Genomic DNA, 24,001 nt, shown 5'->3' on the forward strand with positions numbered 1-24,001 from the left:
TTAGGCTATCATCAGTGACACTAAACACTTCCTGCACCTGTTTTACTCTAAAAAGAGAGATGAGAAACACAAGTATGCCTTTGAAATGTTCTTAACTTTCACACTTTCATTAACTTAACGAGCTTTCGCATTTTCACAAATGAAGAACACGTTCATTCTGGTGTATACCTGGGAGATGTGGTTGATGGAGGACTCCATGCGTCGTAGTTGCGAGGCCTGGATGTCCAGCAGCTGCAGCACGTTGTTTGCTAAGGCATTGATCTGGTAGGCCACGCTGGCCAGAGACTGGGTGGTGTAGGCCTTGGTTTCCTCCAGGGCCTTCTTCTTGTCTTGAGCCTGGCAGCGAGAGGCAAAGGGGGGACAGACAGGAAGAGAGATCATAAGTCACAAAAACCCAGTGGAAGGATTTGTGGGTGGAGGAAAAGGAGAAGCAGGCAAAGGGAAGTAAGGTAGAAGGTCCAAAAAAAAAAAAAAAAAAAGTCAAGAGGAAATGTTGCACTCTTCACTCTCATTGTTACTCCCCTATCAGATGAGTGAGTGGGCAGTTTTTCTACTGGGAACACCGTTTGGCAGGACTATTCATTCTCTACTGCTGAAGCTGCAGTGCTCTGTTAAAATCTGAGAGGGAAGTGCATGAGAGTTGTTATGATCCACTGTGAGAGAACGACTATTGTGGAATGCAAAGCGGCCCCGCGATCGGACGACAATAACTTCCGAATGCCTCGGTTGAACAACGTGGGACAGGTGCATGGTGGGAGGAGCGCCCAGTGAGCAGGAATGCCAAGACATTTCCTAGGATCCCAAATCTCAACCCAGCTGCACAAATCTGTTTCTGGACGCCTTTAAATAGCAACAGGACTGAATGGACGTATTTATAGTTTGGGAAGCAAAACAGGGATAAAAGAGGGCCACACAGAGTGACAACCACTCAGGGAGGTGGGAATACAACTGACAGCCATGTACAGTTATGTATTGGCTGTTTTCCCATTAATCAATTCCTCATGTGTTATAAAAAAGGCTTGTTTTACCAACCCAAAGGTGTTTCATTTATTATTTCCTACTTGAAATCCTATGACTAAATATTTAGCATTTTCCTACACTGCAATTTTACAACACCTTGGACATATATCCAACAATCAGATTAGTTTCTCTCACTCATTCAAATGACTAATCACTTCAGCTGCTGCCCTCTGAACAGAACTGGTCTCTGACTCTGTTTTTAAAAATATGCTAAATCACCAACAATCTTATTTTCAAAGACATAGTTAAAGCAGAAGTAAGTGATATATTTGTGTTAATATAAGTCTTAAATAGTTATATCTTCCGACAGCAATCACTTACATAGAGTGTTTGGTCTGAATCACGGGTCTGTCAGTCACTCTGCTCTGCTCTGAGTCGAGGAGAAAACATTTCTCGTATCCTACAGTTTTTATCCAATGAGGAGAGAGAACGGCATGCAGGGCTGTGTGTGCAGCCAAGGGACGCCGTGAATGTGGTGACGTAGGGACGAGGACTGTTATGGTGCGTTCAAGGCAGCCCGTAACTCGTGTTTTTCCGACCTGTGAAGTTGTACCAGTTCGATCTGGTACGAGTTCACGGGTCGGAAGTTACGAGTGGCCGTTATAGTGACTTTCACCGGTAAAACAGGTCGGAAAAACACGAGTGGGTTGCCTGGAACGCTACAAAGTCGTAAGTTGTGACTTGAAGCTGTAATTTACGTTTTCAAAAGCCTGCCTGGAACGCAGCATTAGCCAAAACGACCGGATCGCTTACTTCTGCTTTAGATATTTTGGGAAGCGTATTTATCTTAACTGTCTCCTATATATATATATTTTACACTGTGTGCATACAAGATGACAATCTGGATCTAGCTTGCATATTGTTTAAAAAAAAAAAAAAAAAAAAAAGTTGAACTCTTCCTTTAAAAGGCTTCCACCAGCTGAGTTTGATGTGTAACTGCGAGGTCACTGTGATGACTCTGTGCATGCTGTTAAAGCTCTAATCGACTGTTCCCTTAAAATGCAGCTTGAGACAAAAGCTGTGATTTACCTGCTGTTACCAGACAACAATTTGTTAAGTGCGTGCAGCAGCGGCAGCATCATCATCATCATGACACCACTTCTTACAACATGGCCACCTGCCCACCTGCTACTTTGCAAACCACCTGCAGCAACAATATCTTTTACAAATGTGTGCGGGGATGGGCCAGTTTGTAAGGCAGCAGAGGAAACGTCTTCACGCAGCCGCAGCAGCAGCAGCAGCAGCACTGTCCCAGAGGCTGCAGCCTGTCCTCACGCCTGAGCTTGGAAAATGCCAAAGTAAGTGTGTATCTTCAGTGACATTTTCAGGCTGCTGAAACACCTTGCACGCCACACTCACATTTTACTATACTCTCATGACTCACCCACACACTACAGCTACCAGCACAGTGCTGAGATGGTTACACTCACTCATAAACAGTAAAAACACAACGACACACTGTTATCTTTAACGCAGTGCGCTGCGTCCAGCAGGGAGGAGCAGGGGAGCTGTCAGGGGTTTAAAGAGAGGTTCAAACTTCCAGTAGACTAAACTAATTAAAACAGTCTGAAAATATCTTGCTTAGAAAAACCCACTGGAAACATCACAGCCTGAGCCTACATCTCCCTATTGTACACACTGTTCATCATAGATCTCTCTCTCCCTCTCTTACTCTGTCTCTCTCTTTCATTACTCACTCTCTCCCCTGCTTTGAGATATTGTGTTTCATATTAAGCTTACAAAAGACCTTTTGTAGGAAATCCACTTGGAATTCCTTTAGACTCAACAATGTGAAAAATAAAGCAATTTCTGAGTGTCACATCACAGTTAGCGCAATGTCAGATTGATACAGGAATATTCTGAACCTCATGAGTCATGAAAGAAAAAGCCATGATGAGTCAGAGAGGGGCAACAGGAGCTGCAGTGGGGATTTGGGGGGGGGGGGGGGGGTTCAACGGGAGGGGAAATGTTAAGTAAAACCATCTTCCAACTTCAACCTTGACTGTGTTCTCCACACATCTTCTTATAGGAAAAAGAAATTCAATTGCTCTTAAAGGGATACTTCACCCAAAATCGATAATTCACCTATTTTCTACTCACCGTCATGCCGAGGAAGGGTTTGGAGAGTTATTAAAACGCTTTTGGAGTTCCGCGGGGGGGGGGGTGGGTCCGGCTGGCAACGAGTTATCATATAATGGCGGCGGATAGTGTCCGTCCCTTCTGTGTTTACATCATACATCCAATGGTTTACAACAGTATTTGGATGTTTCATAGTGTGTGTTTTGGACGATTCAAAAGTGAGCACTATCCGCCTCCATTATATGTAAATCCGTTGCCATGCAGACCCCCCCTGGAACTCCTAAAGCGTTTTGATGAGTTCTCCAAACCCTTCCTTGGCATGACGGTGAGTAGAAAATTGGTGAATTATCGATTTTGGGTGAAGTAGCCTATCCCTTTAAGTAAAACCATCTTCCAACTTCCACCTTGACTGTGTTCTCCACACATCTTCTTATAGAGGAAAAATTGATTAAATTGCTCTTAAACCTGGTAAAATAACTGATACTGATAGCTATTGGTACGTTTAGAAAAAACATGGCAGTTAAACATATTCCCTGGTGCTTTGTGGTTTATATATGCAAACTATATACTAAGGGAGAAGAAGTCACTTTATATATTTCCTACCATGTGTGTTTTGTTTTTCAGACCAGGTCAGAATACTGGAAAAACAACATGCAAAAGGGTGTTACTTTTAAGATTTTTTAAACCGAAATGTTAAGATCCATCTGCAAACCAATTAGGGGTGGGACGATATGGGTAACTCACGATTCGATACTGTGGCGATATTTGGCCCACGATAATGATAATATCACGATACACGATATCTGCGATATTCGATATATTGCAAGAAATTTCATCAACGATATATCACGATATATGTGACTGAAAAAAAAAAAACATAAAAAGGAAAAAGTCTCATGCATTTATTCCAAAACTTTGTACAATGTACAAATTAATAAACACTGTACAGCTGGAGACATTAAAGTGCATGAACATTAATAACATGTCTTATGTAAACCAGGACAGTGCTTTATGATACTGAAAAGTCAGTAGCAACTTGTTTTATGTAGTTTCTTATGCTTTCCATTCATGGTATTTAAAAAACCAGCTGTCAGAGAGAGAGAGCAGCCTCTTTGGTGATAAGAAGAACAAGTTCTCTAGTGTAGGACATGAGGAGAAAAAACATGCAGGTTTTCTGTAACAGTACTGTATAAGACAGCGCCAACCCCCGCAACCCCCCACTCCGTCCTCCCTCACCAGGCTGATTGAACGGGCGATTGGGGGGAAAAAGAAAAAACTCGCTAGTCGAAGCGGCAGCTCGACGTCGCGCACAATCGCAACAACGGCAACAACAGCAACAACAGCAACTACAACTTCCTCCTACAAATGTACGACCGTCGGTGTGACGTGCAGACGCAGTGGGACGACTCCTCAGTCCATGAGTTTCATGTCTCAGACCGGATCATGTAAATCAAGCTGCAGAAATATCCGGGGGACGGGAGCGTCGCGGTAACCGTAGTAACTCACACACACAGAGAGACCATAGACTGTAGAGAGAGACACATACGCCTGTCTGTGTGGTTGCTGTATATTTTACCTTCGCAAAACAGTTCTTGCAGATTATATTCTTTATCCAGTGTTCTCCTGTCATCTGTTTCGTAAAAGCCAAAGTGGGTTCACACTTTAGAGTGGAAACTTGCGGGTGGGTCTTCTTCTTCTGCCGCTACTCACGCCTACTTTACCCTCATTTACGGGATTAGCGCCCCCACAAAAAGGACAGGAGAGATTAAGTACTGACGGTGAAAAAAAAAAAGTACTGACTGTGACAACGGGGTAAATGTGTGTTGTAACAAAATATCGATATTTGCCGTGAGTGTATCGATTATTTATTGCGACAGAGAGCACAACAATATATTGCAATATCGATTTTTTTTCCCACCCCTAAAACCAATAGAGGCGGACAGACGCCCATCTGTGTCCCAAAAAACAGCACGATTTCATTCTTCTTTACTTCAAAGAGTTGCTATTCTAGTATCCAAATGGTCTGAAGAAAGCTACTGACAAAGCTGAGTTCTGCTTTCATGCCACCAAAAAAATGTTGCAGGTGACACTGTCAGCTTTTCAAATGGCCCATTTTAAAAAATTTCTCATCTAAGAATAAAACTCCAGCATCACATATTATGACGTGCATTGTCAGAGGATTATGCAGATCTAGCCTAGAAAGAAAAGCAGGTATTATTTTATACATCTATGACAACAACAGTATGTGACAGAGACAACTTGGAAGAAGAAAGCTCAATTTAGGACGTTATCCAGAATACAGAAACATATCACATGTATCCCTCTGCACACAATCTGAGCATAAACTATAATGGCATGCAAAGCCTCCTTACTCTACATTCACCGTTGTGTCTGTCAAGTGTGTTTATACACACACAGGAATGCAGCTAATGTTTTTAATGTCCCTGAAGAAATCATTATACATGAGGAGCCACAAGCAAATATGTTCATATTCCAGGCCACGACAATCTTGCTGTAAATCAACACAATACTCTAAATATTGCAGTAGAAAGTGACACGACAATAGGTGGCTGTGAAAACCAGCAGTAAAGGAGAATGGAAATCATCTTGCACATCCACATCACATAAAAGAACTGAGAAGGAGCGGAAGCATCTGTGCTGCTGACTGAAACACTTAATTCTACCTTTGTAATTAGATGTTTAAACAAGACAATGACTAAAATGACAGTTTAAATCTCTCGGCCCATTGTGCGTTAAAACAGCTACTCATCACTGTCTCCGTCTCATCCAACTACACATTTTAACTGCATGAGTGCATTAGTTACATCAACTGACTCAGACATTTCACAACATCTTGGGTTACAGAAAGAGGCCACATGATGCAAACACGCCGTTTACGTCAAACTGTTACCTCCTCTGTGCTTCTCTCCATCCTTGCTTCATGCAGAGTGACACAACAAAATTTCCAAATCACGTGTCAGAGATGCTTTTTTTTTTTCTTAATCAACCGACAAGCGAAAGATCCATCAGTCACACACATCATATCTGGATTTAAGAGTGTCTGTTGTAAATCTGCAACAGCTCACGAATATGATTAGTTGCCAATTATGAATTTCACTGCAACAAAGCCTGTAGCAAACTAATAATATGAGCATCATCAATCAGCAGAAGCAGAAGAAATTGGATTTGGATGCAGGAGGCAGGATTCCTATTCACGGCTCCACGCACGATGTTCTGTGAGCGAAACCACAGAAAGCTCTACTGGTGGTGACACAGCAGGGTCAAGCTCTCAACCTGCTGCTCCTGGCACTGCTCCATTTCCTCACTGCAATCCAAACGACTGGAATTATAACATTCCCAATCATGGGAACATGAATAAATAAATACGTTAGCCACCTGGTTCCCAGACTGAAGCAATGCAAATTCACCTCTCACCTGCTGTTGCTAATTGAAGATAAGCTCAGGTACAACATTTTCCCTCAAACTGCCCACCTTAGCAGCTAAATTGGCCGCTGAGGGAGATGTAAAGTGGTGTCCTACAGTCTCAGACCATTTTCCCATTCAAGTAAATAGGAAATCAGATCCCTCTGGCCTATGGCTTTTTAAATTAAATGTGGAAATTGTGCAACGTTTGAGTAAAAATTAAAAACCCTCAGGTTGGCTAGCTCTCTGCATATTTATATTGGGATGCACATATTGAAAAAAACAAAGCTGTGTTTGCTTGTCAGTATCTCTTCAGTGCATTCAAGCAGTGTAACCTACATTGCTTTTCTTATGACAACCACAGCAAAGTGATCTGACGTGTTGTTACGGCATAATGGCTGGTTTTTCTCGGCACCACAGTCAAAAAATTACCATGCTGGAACACAGTGGGGTTTCTGGTTTTTGCCCGTCTGTCTGTCAGCGGACACTGCTGTTCATACCAGACCAATTCAGCCTACTGATAGTCGACAGTGTCAGTTCACACTCACACACCCACATTTACAGGGCACATTCTCACCATGGCAGAGAGACAGGGTGTGGAGGTTTACAACGTGTAACTCTTCAGCGCTTCATATGCACAAGCATTTTATTGAAAAAGATTGTGTCCACTTAAAGCTAGGCTATATGAACCCTAAGGTAATCAAGTCACTGGATTACCTTCAACAAAAATGTCAAAGACATGTCACAAAGAACCCCAAGGCTTCAAATGTTAAAAGAAATCTTAAAAAAAATATGAATAAAAAGGATCATAAAAGTAAAGTTTGAGGTGCTTCATTGAAGCCCCACTGCCCAACAGTATAGAACGGATTCATCCTATTGAAACTGATTTAACCATCAGTCCTGATAGTATGCAAAACAAAACAAAAAAATAAAAAAGATAGCAGGTACACCTTTCATTAACCTACACTGTACATTTGATTACAGCCAAATAATCCATTATGGAGGGTTTTCACAGCTGTAGTAGACACATGATGTTGGCATCCTACACACCTAGGACTAACCCTTTAACGACCTGGCCTACATACTGTAATGATGCCCACTGTGAAACAACCTCACACATGACGCATGGAGCCTGTGTTTAAGTCCATTGGGAGAGAATATCAAATGAAAATCTTAGTTAGTAGGTTGTCTTCACTCAACATGGTACAGCTATAGTGAGTTTGCAGTGACTAGGCGATTAATAGTGTTTTTATAGCTATTTCTGATGTGGAAACAATCATTAATACACGACAAAATAGCCTACTTTTTTATTCGATTAGTTTTTGTATTTTACGAGTAAATTGTCTCTTGATAGTTCTCACTCGTTAATGTTTTCCATAGAGGAGCATTATGTGGCCTAAACGTTTGACGCCCGTTAGGTTTGAGTCAAGTAAAATTGATAGATAGTAATATATTATATAGGCTATATATAACTGTGGGCCGAGACTGTGTCCAGTCACAGGTACCTATGAGGATTCAGTCAATGACAAACCACTTGGTCATAACAACGACACACCCTCTGAAAACCCCCAGCAGCTCCTCGAGCTCAGCCGTTAACGGAGAGCTGCGCTCCGGTGCACGGGGCCGAGCAGCCTCAACGAGAAAACCGCCGAGCACCGCCACACACATTCACCGAGCAGCGGCTGATAAGCCGGGAGGAAAAGGCCACTCGGTTTAGCTAGCGGTTTGTGGATCCCTTTCGTTGCGACCAGCATTTCCTGTCCCTGTGGTTTCACTCACTTCTAGCGACGGTTCGGCGCCGCAGACACGACGGAGATTAGAGATAAACTCCGCGGACCTAACGGCCGCTAGCCAGCTCTTACCTGAACATAATTGTTCTCACAGTATTCCGCAACCCGGGACAGGTTCTGGTAGCTTTCCACAAGCGCTCTTTTGCCGGCAGGGATTTCCTCCTCTAATAGCATTTGTAGCTCTGCCATCTTACATCCCTTTGCATTTCTCTCCTCTCTGTCCTTTCTCAGTGAGGCGCGGCGGTGATGCTGTGGTGGTGTGCTGCTGAGAAAGGGGCTCCCCCGCCTGGCATTGTGGGGCTGCTGGCCTCCGATTCACAACGGTCCGTGACTAATCGCAGCTACGCTGTAAACGAAGAGCTCTGATTGGCCGAAAGGCCCACAGAGAAGAGCAGCTGACCAATGAAACTTCACTGCGATGGTATAGCAGTTAATGGCGATATAAGTATAATATACGACCCATGATAGTTTAAAATATTAATGTGTGATGTTTTTATAATAATTCTTTGTTCTACCTCTTCTCATTGTAATTACCATTCTTGTTATTATTACTATTATTAACAATATTTGCATTAGCTACTGTCATAAACTAATGCATATCATTTTATTTAATGTAATTAGCTTATTGTAGTAATAGTTCCTATTCATGTTTTACTTATTCCTATTACCTTTCATAGTTTGAAATCCCATTCTAATAATCGTCTACATGCATGTGTGTATAGCTTACACAAAAATGCATAAATAAAATATAACATCTTACATTCATATATAAAATATGACCGGGGAAAATGAGACTATAAAAATAAAGGGTCTCGACTTTATTATTATTCATATTGCACAAGTAATTGGTCACTTTTCATCTTACCATCCTAAATTTTAGAGCAGCAACCTTAACACTCACATAGCCTAAATAGAATAGTTCATCTGAACATGATTGAATTAAAGACATTCCTCCACATTTTAGCCGATTTAGTAAAACAATTTCATGTCTCATCAAAATCTTAGCTGTACTTATATGAGTGTTAACAACTGATTTAACATAAGCCACTGCCTTTAAATTAAAGACAACAAATTACAACAAACTAACTCACTGACAAAGAATACATTATAAAAATGATTTCATGTTTAAAATGATGCACAACACATTTTATTCCATCTGAGAAAATAAAAGACTCATGGAAAACATTCTATCCTAGTATAGTTTTAGATATTCCACATTAAAAACAAAATGCATTAACCCTGCACTTCGGTGTGTACGGTGTTATTGTGATAAATCAGTGATAAATAGACGAAAAACCTAATGACACTACATTTCCCATAAACCACCGCTGCTTAAATCCCCACTCAGAGGGGCTTCTGGGACATGGAGGATTAAAGCCTTCGTTGTTGAGTCACGAGTCGCTGACTTCTGCTGAATAAAAACTACATTTCCCAGGTACATTCGTGGCTCGTCGTTTAGCTGTTTGGCTCATCCTTGACCGAGTCTAGATTGGCTTTCTGCTGCATATTGCAGCCAGACACCGGGGCTAATGAACTAATTATTGCACCGGCGGATATGAACTTTATGGTGAGTCTCTAATAGATCAACCATAGAGGAAACATTGCTGATAAAGAGTGTAGTGTGTAACCGCTGAATCGACGAGGGCTGATGAAAATGAGACCTATTTTATTTAATATCCCCTAGATTGAACAGTCTACCTCCATAGAGGAGCAGGTGACAGCTAGCTGCAGTGATGATCATGCTATGTTGAAGTGTCCCTCGATGAGCGCTTTCTGAAAAATGCCTTTTATTTTTTATCGGCCTTAAATGATGAAGATGTGAGGACCCTTCATGTCATCCTCACCGGGGCTCAGCATGGCGCAGGAGGACAGACACAGCCTGGAGGCGAAATTCGCCGCTGCAGTTAAAGTGATGCGGAGTTTGCCTGAAGAAGGTGAGAAGTTCCTCCTCTCCTCTGTCCCACACTAAGGATGAAAGAGCCTGAAGTGAAATCTTCACAATGTGCCGCACAGTGGGATGTCTGTGTGTGTGTGTAAACAGTCAGTGTGATTGACCTATATAGGGGCTGTCAGTCACTGCTGGCTGACCCTGCACTGATAAGTCTGCTGTGAGGATGACAGCTGATTCAGTCAATCAGTTATTTCTCAGATCTGGTAACAACAGTTGGAGCTCACATGTGTTTTGGTTTAACAATTCGTGATGTTACTGCATTCTCAAGCTGCCTTCCACATGTGGACTGTGTTTTGTAGAAAGATGAAACAAAATGTGACACAAAACCTTTTCTAATCAACCGTCTTCATCTCTCAGGTCCTTTCCAGCCATCTGATGACATGATGCTGATGTTTTATAGTTACTTTAAGCAGGCCACCTTGGGGCCGTGCAACATCCCCAGACCCAGTGGCTTCTGGGACACTCGTGGAAAAGCTAAATGGTGAGTGTGTATTGTGTGTTATCTTCTTGTGTAATTGTGTTATTCCACATCTAAATTCAGAGTCATGACCAATGTCTGTCAATACTAGGGGCAAGACAACTGGTGCTTCGTTTCACATTGTATTGAAAAGAAAATCTATATTATCCATACAATAGTTACTGAATGCCTCTATAGCCTACAGTTAAAGTCCTAATTTATTTTATATACACCCAGATGTGACTGCACACTATATGCATAATCCTGAAGTAGGGTGATATTCCTGCCTCATTTCATATCTCTATAACTGCGTGTTTTCAGTTATTCACTGTTCACTTTCTGCTCAGTCTTCAAGTGTTGAACTCTGACTTTGTGTTGCCAGGGATGCATGGAGCTCTTTAGGAAATATGACAAAGGAGGAAGCCATGAAAAATTATGTTGAAGACATCCAGCTGGTGAGTCTGAATAGAGGAAGCATGCATAATGATAAACACACAGGCATCCCTCTTCACATGAATGTTTTCTGGCATAGTGATAAAAGTATGTGTCCAAAACAATCACATTCCCATCAGCCTCAGCTGCATCATGTGTTTAGTGTTAATAAAAAAAAATGTTAGCATGCTAACTTGGCCTGCTACCCATCAACAACAACATTTATGTATTAGTACAGGCTCACAGATCTGTAGTCTTTTTAATAATAATGGGTTTGTGTTGTTTAACCAGGGACTGCTTTTGCAGTCTTCAAATACCTTTGCTCATTTTTCACCTAAAAGCATCAATGTGGCATTCACTTGCTCCACTTAGCTGGTCCAACCAATTAAAAGTCACCCATGTCAAATGAATGTATAATCCTATCCAATTATTGATATAATTTCATTTTGCCACAGCTAATTATACAAAATGTCACGTTCACATAGTAAATCCCTTTCAGCTTAAACTTTATTATTTATGGTTAGATTTTGGAGACCATCCCGGTCTCAGATGAGGTGTCAGACCTGGTGGAGAAGCTCGGCAGCTTCTACACAGTAGTGGACGGAGAAGAGGAAGCTGATGAAGGTGAACTGGAGAAGAGGCCCTTCACCAGGCCTTTTGCAAAACATTCAGGTAATGTGCATGATCAGAGATGCCAATAATAACTCCACACTCAGAGGCATATCAAAGGAGGGAGAAAAACCCTCTCCACAGAGGCCTCTGCTGCTCATGTGGGGCGTGGTGCTGCTGTGAATGTCTCTTTCTCAGTCACAGAGATTTATTTTTCTGAGCCTAAGCCTGTCTTACATGTCTTTTTATCACTAGATGAGCTGGTCAGAGCATTAAAGAAGCCAACAATGGAAGGCAAGTCTCGTGGTTTTCACTGTAGCTTTAGAGTTGATAGATTGAGTATGCTTATTTTGATATAACTGAGTTGCTTTCATTAGTGTTTCGTTTGACTGATCAAGGGCATCGTTCTAGGCCCAATTTAGAGTAATGCAAATAGACTGCAGGAACTGTGCTGGGTGAATGTTTCCTGTACAGTGTCATATGTGCTGTGAGGCTTGTTCAGTGGTTAGTCAGTGTGTTAGTTGGCTATTAATATAATATCATTATTTGCTTTTTGTGGTATAGAAGTGGTGTGAATTGTGAAATGTCATGTCAAGTGTGAGTGTGTTTTTGCTTCACATGGTGCAGCGTTGCTTAAGAAGACTTAATCAAGAGTGTTTCCCTCACTGTTCAGGCTATGGGGATCTGTGGGATGATATACAAAACCCTCAAGAAAATGACAGAGTTCATGCCGTAGGTGTCAGTAGTGAAGAGGAAGAGGGAGGTAAAGAAAATAGTGAAATCGAGAGCAAAGAGGAAAATAGTGATTGGAGGAGAAGTGAGGACGAGGAGAATTGGCACGAAGAAGATAAAGCTGAAGATGAAGACATGGAGGAGGAGGAGGAGGGGGAAGAAAAAGGTACCATCAGTAGTTGTAGTTAGCTGTTGCTGTTTGTTTTAATGCTGTGAAGTTGTGTGTTGTGCGGTAGAGGTTACACACTGAAACCAACAGAGGGCTGACGTCACTACTGTAATCACAACAAAAACAAGAACAGTTACTGTATGACGGTTAAAAGAATCAACATGTATTATTGTTTCACATCAACTTAGGGAGCAAACAGACAATGAGTGAAATTAAAGCAGTGTTGGCTAATTGGCTCTAGTAATGTCATTATTGGACTTATCTGTGTATTTTGCCGATAAGATCAGCCAACATTGGACCAATAAATATCTGTACCGATAAATAGTCATTAGTGTACTAAATGTGTATCAATCAAATTCAAACCAGCCTCAGTGGTAGTTCCTGCTGCAGTGGATGTTTTCAGCACCACCTTCCTATTACTCCTGTGTCAGACTTGTTTAAGGCTTTTTTTTTTTTTCTAAAAAATGATTTGCTTTTATGCAGCACAGATGAATTATTTATACACTCTCTCATTTCTGTGCATTATTGTTATGTCTACACCATTTTTTACACATTTTTTCATCTGTTTATTTTTAGTTTAAAAGGGAAGGAGAGCTGCTACGTGTGTATTAGTAGTAGATGAGGAATGAAAGGAAAGTCAGCACACATTTGCCTTCTTGATGCATCAAATTTTCACTATTTTCTGACAGAGTTCATTGGAAGGTATCAGGACGTGCACAGATTTCAGTCAAAGTCAATTTACTGATGTGGTTTCTCTCTGAATACATTCATATAAATGAGAACAATGTGAGAAAGAAAAAAGTCATTTGCTCCAGTGAGATATGGACAGACACAGAGCACATGAAATAGGACGGCCTTCTTTTGTAATCCGTTGTCATTCTCTCTTGACACTGTCTTGTCTTGCCTTGACTCAGCCTGGAGTCCTGATCCGAGGCTGCTGATGGTGGAGGACAAGAGGTGGAGGTCCGACACCCGAGGGTCCGGCAGCAGCGTGGAACCCAGCATGTCCTCCTTCACCAATGGGACACACAGCTCCCTCAACAGCGAGGTGGAGGAGGAGGAACTGGCCTGTTCCACTGGGTCCAGTGTGCAGTACAACCCATACATGCACTTTAATGGACACCTGAGTGGTAAGAGAATGCAGAAAATGTGTATTTAATGATCATAATGCAGATTCTGTTAAATCCTATATGTGTAGGAATGATCTGAACTGTAAAATATACATGTTGAAAGTATTTAATGTTATTGCATCAAACAAAAAAGACTAGAAAAAAGAAAGTGAAATGAGCAGTAAACTGAGAAATGTGCATGTTACTGTACTATATAGCCCTCGGGGTAAAGCATATAGCTATAAAGGAACAATCTCTGTAGACCTATTTCAAGGGTTAGGGTTAGGGTTACCGGCTTACTGTAGACCTATGGCATACTGCCAATAAATGATGGAGAGCTGTGTTTTGCACCTTTCAGATCACAGGGATGCGATGCCTGAGAGGAACCACCGATCCACAGACTCGGATAACGAGGAATTCTGTGACTCAATGGAGCATCTAGCCATGGAAGAGGTCTGGAGTCCCTCCTCCACAACATTCATCAACATGATAGAAAGAAATTCACGAAGAGAATTTCAGTCATTTCTGACCCTGATCTATGGTACATGACTGGAGTCCGTATGACACACCACTGAACTCATATAGTGTACAGTATAAACAGTATAAACTTTGTGTTTTTGCATGTAGCCACTCACCTCAGACAACCGAACTCTGAAACATCCTGGAAAGACATTACTATCCGATCGCAGAGCGCCTGCTCTCCCCGACACAGAAACAAACACTTTTTCCTTGTTGTGATGATTTCTTTACAAAAATAAAGGTGGAGCAGTGCAGTGGTAATGCCCAAAATATCTCTGACCGTTTATTTTAGTAAAGAAATCATCACAACAAGGAAAAAGTGTTTGTTTCTGTGGCGGGGAGAGCAGGCGCTCTGCGATCGGATAGTAATGTCTTTCCAGGATGTTTCAGAGTTAAGGCCTTTGCACACTGGGTCCGTTTTTTTCGTCCGAAATTGCCACACCTCATGTTGTGTCGTTCATGTTTACACACCGAGTCCGAAACTTTCGTCCGTCATAAAAGTTTTCGGAACAGGTTCGATTTAATGCGTTTTCGCATCCGTGAAAGGCCTTTTTGACCAATCACATCAGCGTTTTGAGGCTGGAGAGAGAGAGAGGGGGGGGGTCACCGCTGAGTGAGTATGTGTGTGTGCATGCGTGCGCCAGCCGCTGTTCACCTCTGTTTGTGTGTGTCTGTGCGTGCGCCAGCCGCTGTTCAGAATCATGGAAATTGTCCGTCTTCTGTTTAATGTGTGAGCTAATCAACATCTATCAAACCGGACCACTGACATCCTAAAATAATCTGTTGAAGTGATCATGGTAGTTCCGCTGCTCATTTACAAGCAGGCAGATTGGCTCCTCTCAGGATGGACGCAATATTTTAATTTTTCTCTTTAATTTCTCAACAAGTGAGAGAACCACAAAGTGCATCACTGCTTGACGATTATTGTCTCCCTCTCCGAAATTTGGAAAAACGCAACGCACCCAGTGTGCAAGGAGCCTGTGCGTAACGTTTTTTGTCGGATGACTGATACGAAAAAGGCATGCGAAAAAAACGGACTCAGTGTCCTTTAGGCTGTCTGAGGTGAGTGACTACATGCAAAAACACAAAGTTTATACTGTTTATACTGTACACTATATGAGTTCAGTGGTGTGTCATAAGGATTCCAGTCATGTACCATAGATATTTTATTGTTTTTTGAGTGTTTGTTGTGGTTGAAAGAATTGCCCCCATAGGTTAGCGTTGTCGCTATCCCTAGCACCGTCTAGCCATGGTGTAACTCTGGAATTCGCCTTTAAACTTGAATTTTAATGTCTTCTGCCTAATTAATTGCTTTTAAATTTGTTGCTGACTACTGTTTTTCTCCCACCAGCGGGTGTCTACATCAAAGGCGCAGTCACCTGGAACAGGATCTGCTTCCATGAAGCAAAAAGATCTTTGGTTTGAGAGCAGCACTACCCTGAATGGTGAAGAGGATCAAGTCCTAACAAGAGAGTCCTACTTTAAAGACGGGATTAGTACGAGTCAACACAACAGCTCGTTATCAAGAAGAGGGAGAGGTGAGCTTACACTGTGTTGTGCCTTATGTTTCTCCAAAGATGTGCTCTCAGTTCCCTTTCCTCAGTAGCAGACAATAGATGAACTGTATTAAAGGGTCAGTTCACCTAAGATTCAAATTTCACTCATTATCTACTCACCCTCATGTCGACTAAGAGCTGTGAGAAGTTTCAGAGTCCTCCGTCCCTTCTCTGAGTTACGGGGGGGTCCGCGCAGCAGTATCTGTCCATATAATGGTTGTCAATGGATACCAACTTTCTTCGTCCAAAAAGACACACCAAAAAACATCCAAATACCTCCATGCTGCTCGTCTATAATGTCCCTCTTGTATTGAAGCCCCGACATGAGAAATTGTTCCGCCAGTCAGTGCAAATCACGAGAGATTTGCACTGACACAGGAAGAGCAGTGAACTGAGACACTGGGAGCTTCCGCTACAAACAAGCTTAAAAAACTTTTTTTTTTTTTTCGGAACAATTTCTCATGTCGGGGCTTCAATACAAGAGGGACATTACAGACGAGCAATATAGAGGTATTTGGATGTTTTTTGGTGTGTCTTTTTGGACGAAGAAAGTTGGTATCCATTGACAACCATTATATGGACAAATACTGCTGCGCGGACCCCCCCGTAACTCAGAGAAGGAACGGAGGACTCTGAAAATTCTCACAGCTCTTAGTTGACACGAGGGTGAGTAGATAATGAGTGAAATTTGAATTTTGGGTGAACTATCCCTTTAATCTGTCACAATCTGACTCCAGTTTCAGGTTGCCAGTCCCCACGTGTTACCTGTAGCTCTCAGTGGTGTGTCAGCGCTGATGCTTCCAGCTGCTGCGTGTCCCAGAGCAGACATTCTCTCAGCGCCTCCAGGGGACACATCAACGAGCAGATAGCTACGGCTCTGCTGAGGCTGCAGCGCGACATGGCCAATGTGCTGCACCGGCTGCACACTCTGGAGATGTACAACATATCGCAGGTGAAAGTCCTGCGGGCTTGACTGATGGTGATTGAGATGTCAACCAGCTGTTTATCTATCTAAGAAATGTTTTCATACTGCTCTTATTCTGGTTAGCGTACATTGAATTGTTTTGTATTATTGATGACACTCATTATTAGTTATTTATCAATGGATTTCTATATTTTCAGTCAAGGTCACCTTCCCCAAGGCAGGAGGGCTCCTTACCTGTAATACGAAAGGTCTTTAAGAGATATTTGATTTGATTTTTACACATTTTTCTGACCAGTTGGTATCTAAGCAGGAAACAAACTGTCCTTTTAATACGAGTGCTCTGTTGTTGTTTTTTTATAGATCCTGAGACCGTCCTGGTGGCCTTTTGACTGTTCTCCACTCACTGTGGTGTTGACTGCACTCTGGCCACTGATTGCTCATTGGCTTGTCCGACTATACTTGCAGTGGAAGAGAAGGTTAAAGAATCCTCATGAAAAAATAATATCCCATGTTTGTTGTAACTGATTTTTTCCAATTAATCCGATTATATTATTGATTTAATTATTGAAACTCTGTTTCACCTTTTCTCCTCATAGGAGAATTCCCTGAGTTGTCCGACAACCTTCAGCATCGCTCAGAGAACATGAACCTGGGATGAAGTTGCTGCTTGTTTTGTTGCTTTGTGACTTTTCGAGTCACCAACACAGACAATTAATGAGACTCCAGTAGCAATGGGAAGTCGACTATAGTTAAATGAATGGTCAGACAGGTGTTCAAAGGGAGACTCTGCAGTATAGCGTAGCATTTTGACTTCATGGACACTGTCTAGGGTTTTAAGTCAAGGAACACTGATGCATTATGAATGCAGACACATTTTCATTGTTATAGTTAGCTTAGCATTAGGTGGTCTTATTTATGACATGTCTCAAAGATCACTACACCAGCTCAATATACACATGATACACATAACTGAGTTAGCTTTTAGTGGAAATAAGCTCATAATCACATAGTAGGCCTAGCTGTTGATCTTACGTGATAAAAGTGTTTATTTGTTGTATGTTACATTATTTATTTAGGTTTCTTTTCATGTTTTTTCAATCTTTTCATGTTTTTTTGTCAATATTTTTTCCTGATAAACATGTACATCAGCCTTTTATATTAATGGTCTGACATGTAGGAGTATTTCCTCCCAGACCAAATTTACCACTAAGTTGAAAGATAAGGTTGTTTATGTGTAAAGGTGAATGTTTATTGTATAGCTTGAGTGCAATAGCAACAAAGAAAGGAGTTTTTCAAAACAACATCAAACAAATGAGGGGAGAAAGTTACGTACAAGTACAGACAATCCATATATAGATATATATATAATCATTCTTGTGTCTTGTCAGCTGTTAAGTGCAATAAGAACGCATTGCAATGCTTTGAAATATACAGTTGTAAAACATCAGTATATTATAAAGCGAATTTGACATGCAATAAATACATTCTTGGAACAAACACATTCATTATTTGATCTTTGATTTCTGATGCTCAGAACAGAATGAATGACTCAAACTGAAAAACTTCAAGTGTTTGTGTAAAGGGATGGTGACTGTTAAATAATACACTGCTGAAAAAAACACCAGAATACACTGACTATAAAATGTCAGTGTAAAAAAAAAGTGGCATTTATGTACAGGTGATGTTGTGTTTAATAGATTTTAGTGTTTAGTTCAGTCATGACATGTCACCTCATTGTACAATAGAAATTACATCACACATAAATACAGCAGATAGACCAAACAAAAAAGTAACAAAACAGAAAGTACACAAATCAAAGTAAACGATAAGTAAATGAAGTGATGTAATTCATCAAAGTAATATCACCATTAATTAACAGTGACCTAAATAAATGGAACCAGTCAGTAAAGAAAGGGGGAGCAGATTTGAATGGGAGTCGGGGTACACATTTTGTGACACTAACTTAGAGGTCGTATCCATATTTCTTCTTCTTCTCTGTGTGAGTGGAGAAGTATTAATTAAAAGTTGCCAGACAACGCTACCCTGGGAGTTTCACCCAGGGAAATTGAAGTGAACCAACTCGGAAGGAGAAGGCACTCAGGTTCGCCACAAAGTGAGGCAGAGACAGCAGTTCGAAGGTACAAAAATATGTTTTTATTTTAACAATGGTTTCCTTAAAAATCTACATTAAAAGAACAGATCGGGTAGCGTCGCAAATCGGGTAGTGACAAGGTCTATCAACCATTAAAATCGCCATAACTCACCGAATATTCAACCGATTTTCAAGCCGTTTGGTTTATTATAAATGTCAGACATATAGGCGGGTGCATATATGAAAAAAAAAACACCTAACCCTAAAAAAATTCTAACAAAAGGTTTCTCAGCTGTTTTTTATAGTAGGCCTATTAGATGTCCTTAATAATATACTAAAAGTTTACCAAAATTTGGCCACTAGAAAGGTGTTATTTTCAAGATGGCGTCCAAGATGGATAGGAAGCCTGAGGAGACACCACAGGTGAATAGGGTAAAATTTTTAACTAACAGATATCACCATGAAACTTCCCAAGTTTATCACTTACATTAAAGGAGCATTATCGCAAATACAGCAGTAATAGCATAAAATAAGCTGACATATGTAAAAGATGGGTCGGGGGGAGCCATAACTAAATTTACAAAAAAAATCGCCAACAGTATAGTGTCCGTGGGGCAAATGCAGCATTTGTCTTTGTTATGATCCAAGCCGGCCCGGCGCTTGCTGCGTTAAAATGCACTCGGAACTCGCAAATCAGACCTCCGAACCGGACAAATATGCAACAGTAAGTAATGTAGCAGTGTTAAGGTGCTCACAGTCACTGAATCGCTGGTAGAACACTTTGTCTCCAAGTCCCTGTGTCTTTCTTCAGCTGTCCTCTCAGCGTTATTAAGGAGGAGGACGTTTCAGTTGTTGTTGTCGTTGTTGTGGTTGTGCGCGACGTAGAGCTGCCGCTTCCACTAGCGAGTTTTCTTTTTCCCGCGATTGCACGTTCATTCAGCCTGGCGAGGGAGGAGGAGGGGGGAGGGAGAAGGAGGGGGGGCGGGGGGGGACTAAACGAGGCTGCTCTCTCTCTCTGACAGCTGCCCACTTGTTTATATCTGATAAGCTCCGCCTGGCTCCATCTAGTGGCCGAATTTTGCGATAATACTCCTTTAAGACAAATATTTTTTGTATTACAAGTTTTGTCAAATTGTATGTTTAAATATGTAAATTAGGCAATATCTCATTAAATATGCACTAATTTGCATACATTTCCAGAACCGAAATCTGAACAATGGATAAAAGCCACTTTCAAAATTCTTGTTTTATTTTGTTGACATACTAGAGTCAGAAGTTTTTACAGAGGGGATTTTGGATATCTCTCTTTATCACTCTGTAAATGAGAAAATACTAGCAGCCCTAAAAATTCAAATATCGTCGTGTTTTTAGGAGTAAAATGTTGTATAACAGCCCGAAATCTCCACTTCAGCAGCACTTACAGACACCAAACCTTCCAGTTTGATCCATTTCTATATTCTGAAGGTTTTTACAGAGGGGATTGTTGATATATCATTCATAGCCTTGATTTATACAACATTTTACTCCTAAAAACACGACCAACTTGAATTTTTAGGGCTGGTGACAGTATTTTCTCATTTACAGAGTGATAAAGAGAGATATCCAAAATCCCCTCTGTAAAAACTTCTGACTCTAGTATGTCAACAAAATAAAACAAGAATTTTGAAAGTGGCTTTTATCCATTTCGGTTCTGGAAATGTATGCAAATTAGCGCATATTTAATGAGATATTGCCTCATTTACATATTTAAACATACAATTTGACAAAACTTGTAATACAAAAAATATTTGTCTTAATGTAAGTGATAAACTTGGGAAGTTTCATGGTGATATCTGTTAGTTAAAAATTTTACCCTATTCACCTGTGGTGTCTCCTCAGGCTTCCTATCCATCTTGGACGCCATCTTGAAAATAACACCTTTCTAGTGGTCAAATTTTGGTAAACTTTTAGTATGTTATTAAGGACATCTAATACTATAAAAAACAAACTGAGAAACCTTTTGTTAGAATTTTTTGGGGGTCAAGTCATATTTGCACCTGACTAATATATTTATGATACAACAACAACAACAAAAATTAGAAAATGTATATATATATTAATATTTATATTTTATTTTTATGTATTATACACTTAGATACTCAGACACACACCCACATGCATAAATAAACTGAAATGTGTTCTACAAGGGTCCGACCGGGTCTGACTTCTTGTCAGACGTATATTATGTCTATGGTCAGAACCCCGGACCAAGATGGCGGCCGTGTTGACGTACGCTGAGAAGCAGAACGCGGCATCTAGTCCCTCGGGCGACATGAATCGTCGCTGATTGGACAAAAGAACTGGTCCGTGCTTTGAACTGGAAAGACAACACCGCAAGCGGGACTAGCACTGAGGTCGCTATATGGAGCTTAGCGAAAGTTCAGACAGGAAGACTATCTCTTAAGCACAGCTCCTCCCGAGCTCACCCTCTATCTTCTCGCTCCGCCCTCTTCACCTAATTCATCCAATCACAGGCTATCATCTCCTCTCTCTCCTACCAATCAGCCTCTAGCGTCAAATTTAAAAGTGTTCCCTTTCTCTGCTGTCATCCCGCTGTCATCCAGCAAAACTCTCAGCCCACCTCCACCCCTTCTCCACCTCCATCTGATGGCGACCATCTTCATCGGGATCTCCGACCAGGAGTCTACCACCACCAGTGTCTAGGCCCGGGGGGGATCATCATCTTCAGATGCAAGCTATCACCCATAGATCAGTACTCCACGATGATCTACTCCCCGGCGTCTAAGCGCCAAAGCCTATTTGTATTCACAATAAATGCAATTTCACTTTTCAGTCTGACTCCCTTTTCCTTATTAGTCTGTCCTGATTGAAGTATTGCCCAAAATGTTTTGCTTTTGTGTTTTCTGATTTGCCGTTGTTTAGTAATTTGTCGTTGTGTTTTCTGTTTTGTTGTTGTGTTTTCTGATTTGCCGTTGTGTTTTCTCTTTGTGTTGTGTTTTCTCTTTTTGTGTTATGTTTTCTCTTTTGCCGTTGTTTAGTAATTTGTCGTTGTGTTTTCTCTTTTTGTGTTGTGTTTTCTCTTTTGCTGTTGTGTTTTCTCTTTTGCCGTTGTGTTTTCTCTTTTTGTGTTGTGTTTTCTCTTTTTGTGTTGTGTTTTCTCTTTTGCCGTTGTGTTTTCTCTTTTTGTGTTGTGTTTTCTCTTTTGCCGTTGTGTTTTCTCTTTTTGTGTTGTGTTTTCTGATTTGCCGTTGTGTTTTCTCTTTTTGTGTTGTGTTTTCTCTTTTGCCGTTGTTGTCTGATTTGCCGTTGTGTTTTGCACTTCAGGGCCACCGTAGGAGACCAGGGGCCTGTTGTTCGAAAGTAGAATAAAGATATCCAGGATAAGTGGAAAAGCCAGGTTGGACAAAGTCTCCTAAGTCCATCCTGGTTTAGTTGGTTGTTGGAACGCCGAGCCAGGCTGAGGAGGAGCGGCTTTGTCAAGCCAGGTGTAACTAATTCTCTCGTCAGTAGACCACAGAGATTGATCACAGATTCACTGATGAGAGGACAGGTGTGGCTACTTTCCTCCAATCAACAGCGGATCTTGACGCAAGGTGACACACCTCTTAAAAAAAAAAAAAAAAAAAGCACCGCCGCTGTCGTAAAGCTCAGAGAGCGCATGGACAACTGCGGACTGATTGAATGTGGAAGTAATCCAAAATTATAATCACAATTTTTGCACTTTGCCTTAATGATGAGCAGTGGAAGTTGATACATTGCACAAATCTCTTCATCATCTAAAGTAAAGTTCATACAGCACAAATAAGTAGCCAAAAGTGCAACAGGTGAAAATTAATTAAATATAAGAACATCATGCAGTCTGGTGCTTCAACAAATTGCCGATAACAATGTTTGAATGAGGTGTATAAATGATTTGGAAGGTGCCTGCTCAAACAATTTTATTCTTGTTTTCTTCCCTCAACCAATATTTAGGCCAATATATTTTGTAACATATTTTATAAAAATAAAAAATAAATCTATTGCTATTTTTGCACCATTGCTTTTTATGAGAAGCCATGTAGTACTAGTGGTCATAGAAAATATCATAGATGGGTCACAGACAGCGGAAATAGTGAGTATTGACTGAAGAACAGTGTGCACAATTCTGTGCTAATGTGTTTTACAGATTTCACAAACCATCAGACATCTGTAGCCCTGCATCTGAAGAAGCAGATGCAAAGATTCAGTGTGAGAACCACATGAATAAGAAGAAATAAGAAGAAAAATAGCCTAATAAATATTGTAAATGTTTAATGTTTTTTGATGATTGTAAATGTATTTTGTTTGTTTAGAAATCAGGCCAATATGTAGGGTACATAAGAACATAACTGTATGAAACACACTGATTTCTGATCAGAGTGACTGCTGACTTCACAGATAAAGACAACAGAATCAACTTAGCCTGGCTGTTAGCCTGGTCTGGAGCAGGCTAGCTGCAGAGAATAAATCACCATAGTAACTTGACCAGGATAAAGGTATCCAGCTTTCGAACAACCGACTTGAGGCTAAATTAGGCCAGGGGCCTGTTGTTCGAAACCTAGATAAGGGATTAAGCCGAGATATGTTGGTTATCCTGGCCTAATTTAGCCTCAAGTCGGTTGTTCGAAAGCTGGATACCTTTATCCTGGTCAAGTTACTATGGTGATTTATTCTCTGCAGCTAGCCTGCTCCAGACCAGGCTAACAGCCAGGCTTAGTTGATTCTGTTGTCTTTATCTGTGAAGTCAGCAGTCACTCTGATCAGAAATCAACGTGTTTCATACATGTTCTTATGTACATATTGGCCTGAATTATAAAGAAATAAAATGCATTAACAATAATCAAAAAACATGAAACATTTACAATATTTATTAGGGTTTTTTTTTTTTCATAATTAGGCCTTCAAAATTATTTTCATAAAATATGTTACGATTATATTGGCCTAAATATTGGTTGAGGTAAGAAAATAAGAATAAAATTGAGTGAGTGTGAGCACCTTCCAAATAATTTATAGAGCTCGTCATCATTGTTATCGGCAATTTATTGAAGCACCAGACTGCATGATGTTCTAATATTTAATTCATTTTCACCTGTTGCACATTTGGCCATGTGCTGTAAACT

The 24,001-nt window shown here is 40.8% G+C and overlaps 2 protein-coding genes across 2 annotated transcripts in view; one reads left to right on the forward strand and one right to left on the reverse strand.

Annotated features, from left to right (window-relative positions):
* LOC311000774 (abl interactor 1-like) overlaps nucleotides 1-8,522 on the reverse strand; it is a 33,775-nt gene extending 25,253 nt beyond the window's left edge. The window contains exons 1-2 of the mRNA XM_083991606.1: nucleotides 8,385-8,522; nucleotides 169-336 (exon numbers count right to left, since the gene is read on the reverse strand). Coding sequence (XP_083847732.1) covers nucleotides 169-336; nucleotides 8,385-8,501 — 285 coding nt within the window. The 5' untranslated portion in view covers nucleotides 8,502-8,522. The remainder of the gene's footprint in view (nucleotides 1-168; nucleotides 337-8,384) is intronic.
* A 1,621-nt stretch (nucleotides 8,523-10,143) lies between these two features.
* LOC311000622 (acyl-CoA-binding domain-containing protein 5-B-like) lies at nucleotides 10,144-23,119 on the forward strand (the record flags this gene model as incomplete). Its single annotated transcript, XM_083991362.1, has 14 exons — nucleotides 10,144-10,246; nucleotides 10,621-10,744; nucleotides 11,103-11,175; nucleotides 11,677-11,824; nucleotides 12,017-12,064; nucleotides 12,435-12,659; nucleotides 13,577-13,792; nucleotides 14,130-14,224; nucleotides 15,642-15,828; nucleotides 16,584-16,798; nucleotides 16,969-17,019; nucleotides 17,132-17,281; nucleotides 21,467-21,615; nucleotides 23,029-23,119. The coding sequence occupies 14 exons, from the start codon at nucleotides 10,144-10,146 to the stop codon at nucleotides 23,117-23,119; spliced, it is 1,875 nt and encodes a 624-aa protein (XP_083847488.1).
* Nucleotides 23,120-24,001: the final 882 nt, after the last annotated feature.

Source organism: Trachurus trachurus, assembly GCF_905171665.1.
Source record: "Trachurus trachurus genome assembly, chromosome: 17".
Lineage (NCBI taxonomy): Eukaryota > Metazoa > Chordata > Actinopteri > Carangiformes > Carangidae > Trachurus > Trachurus trachurus.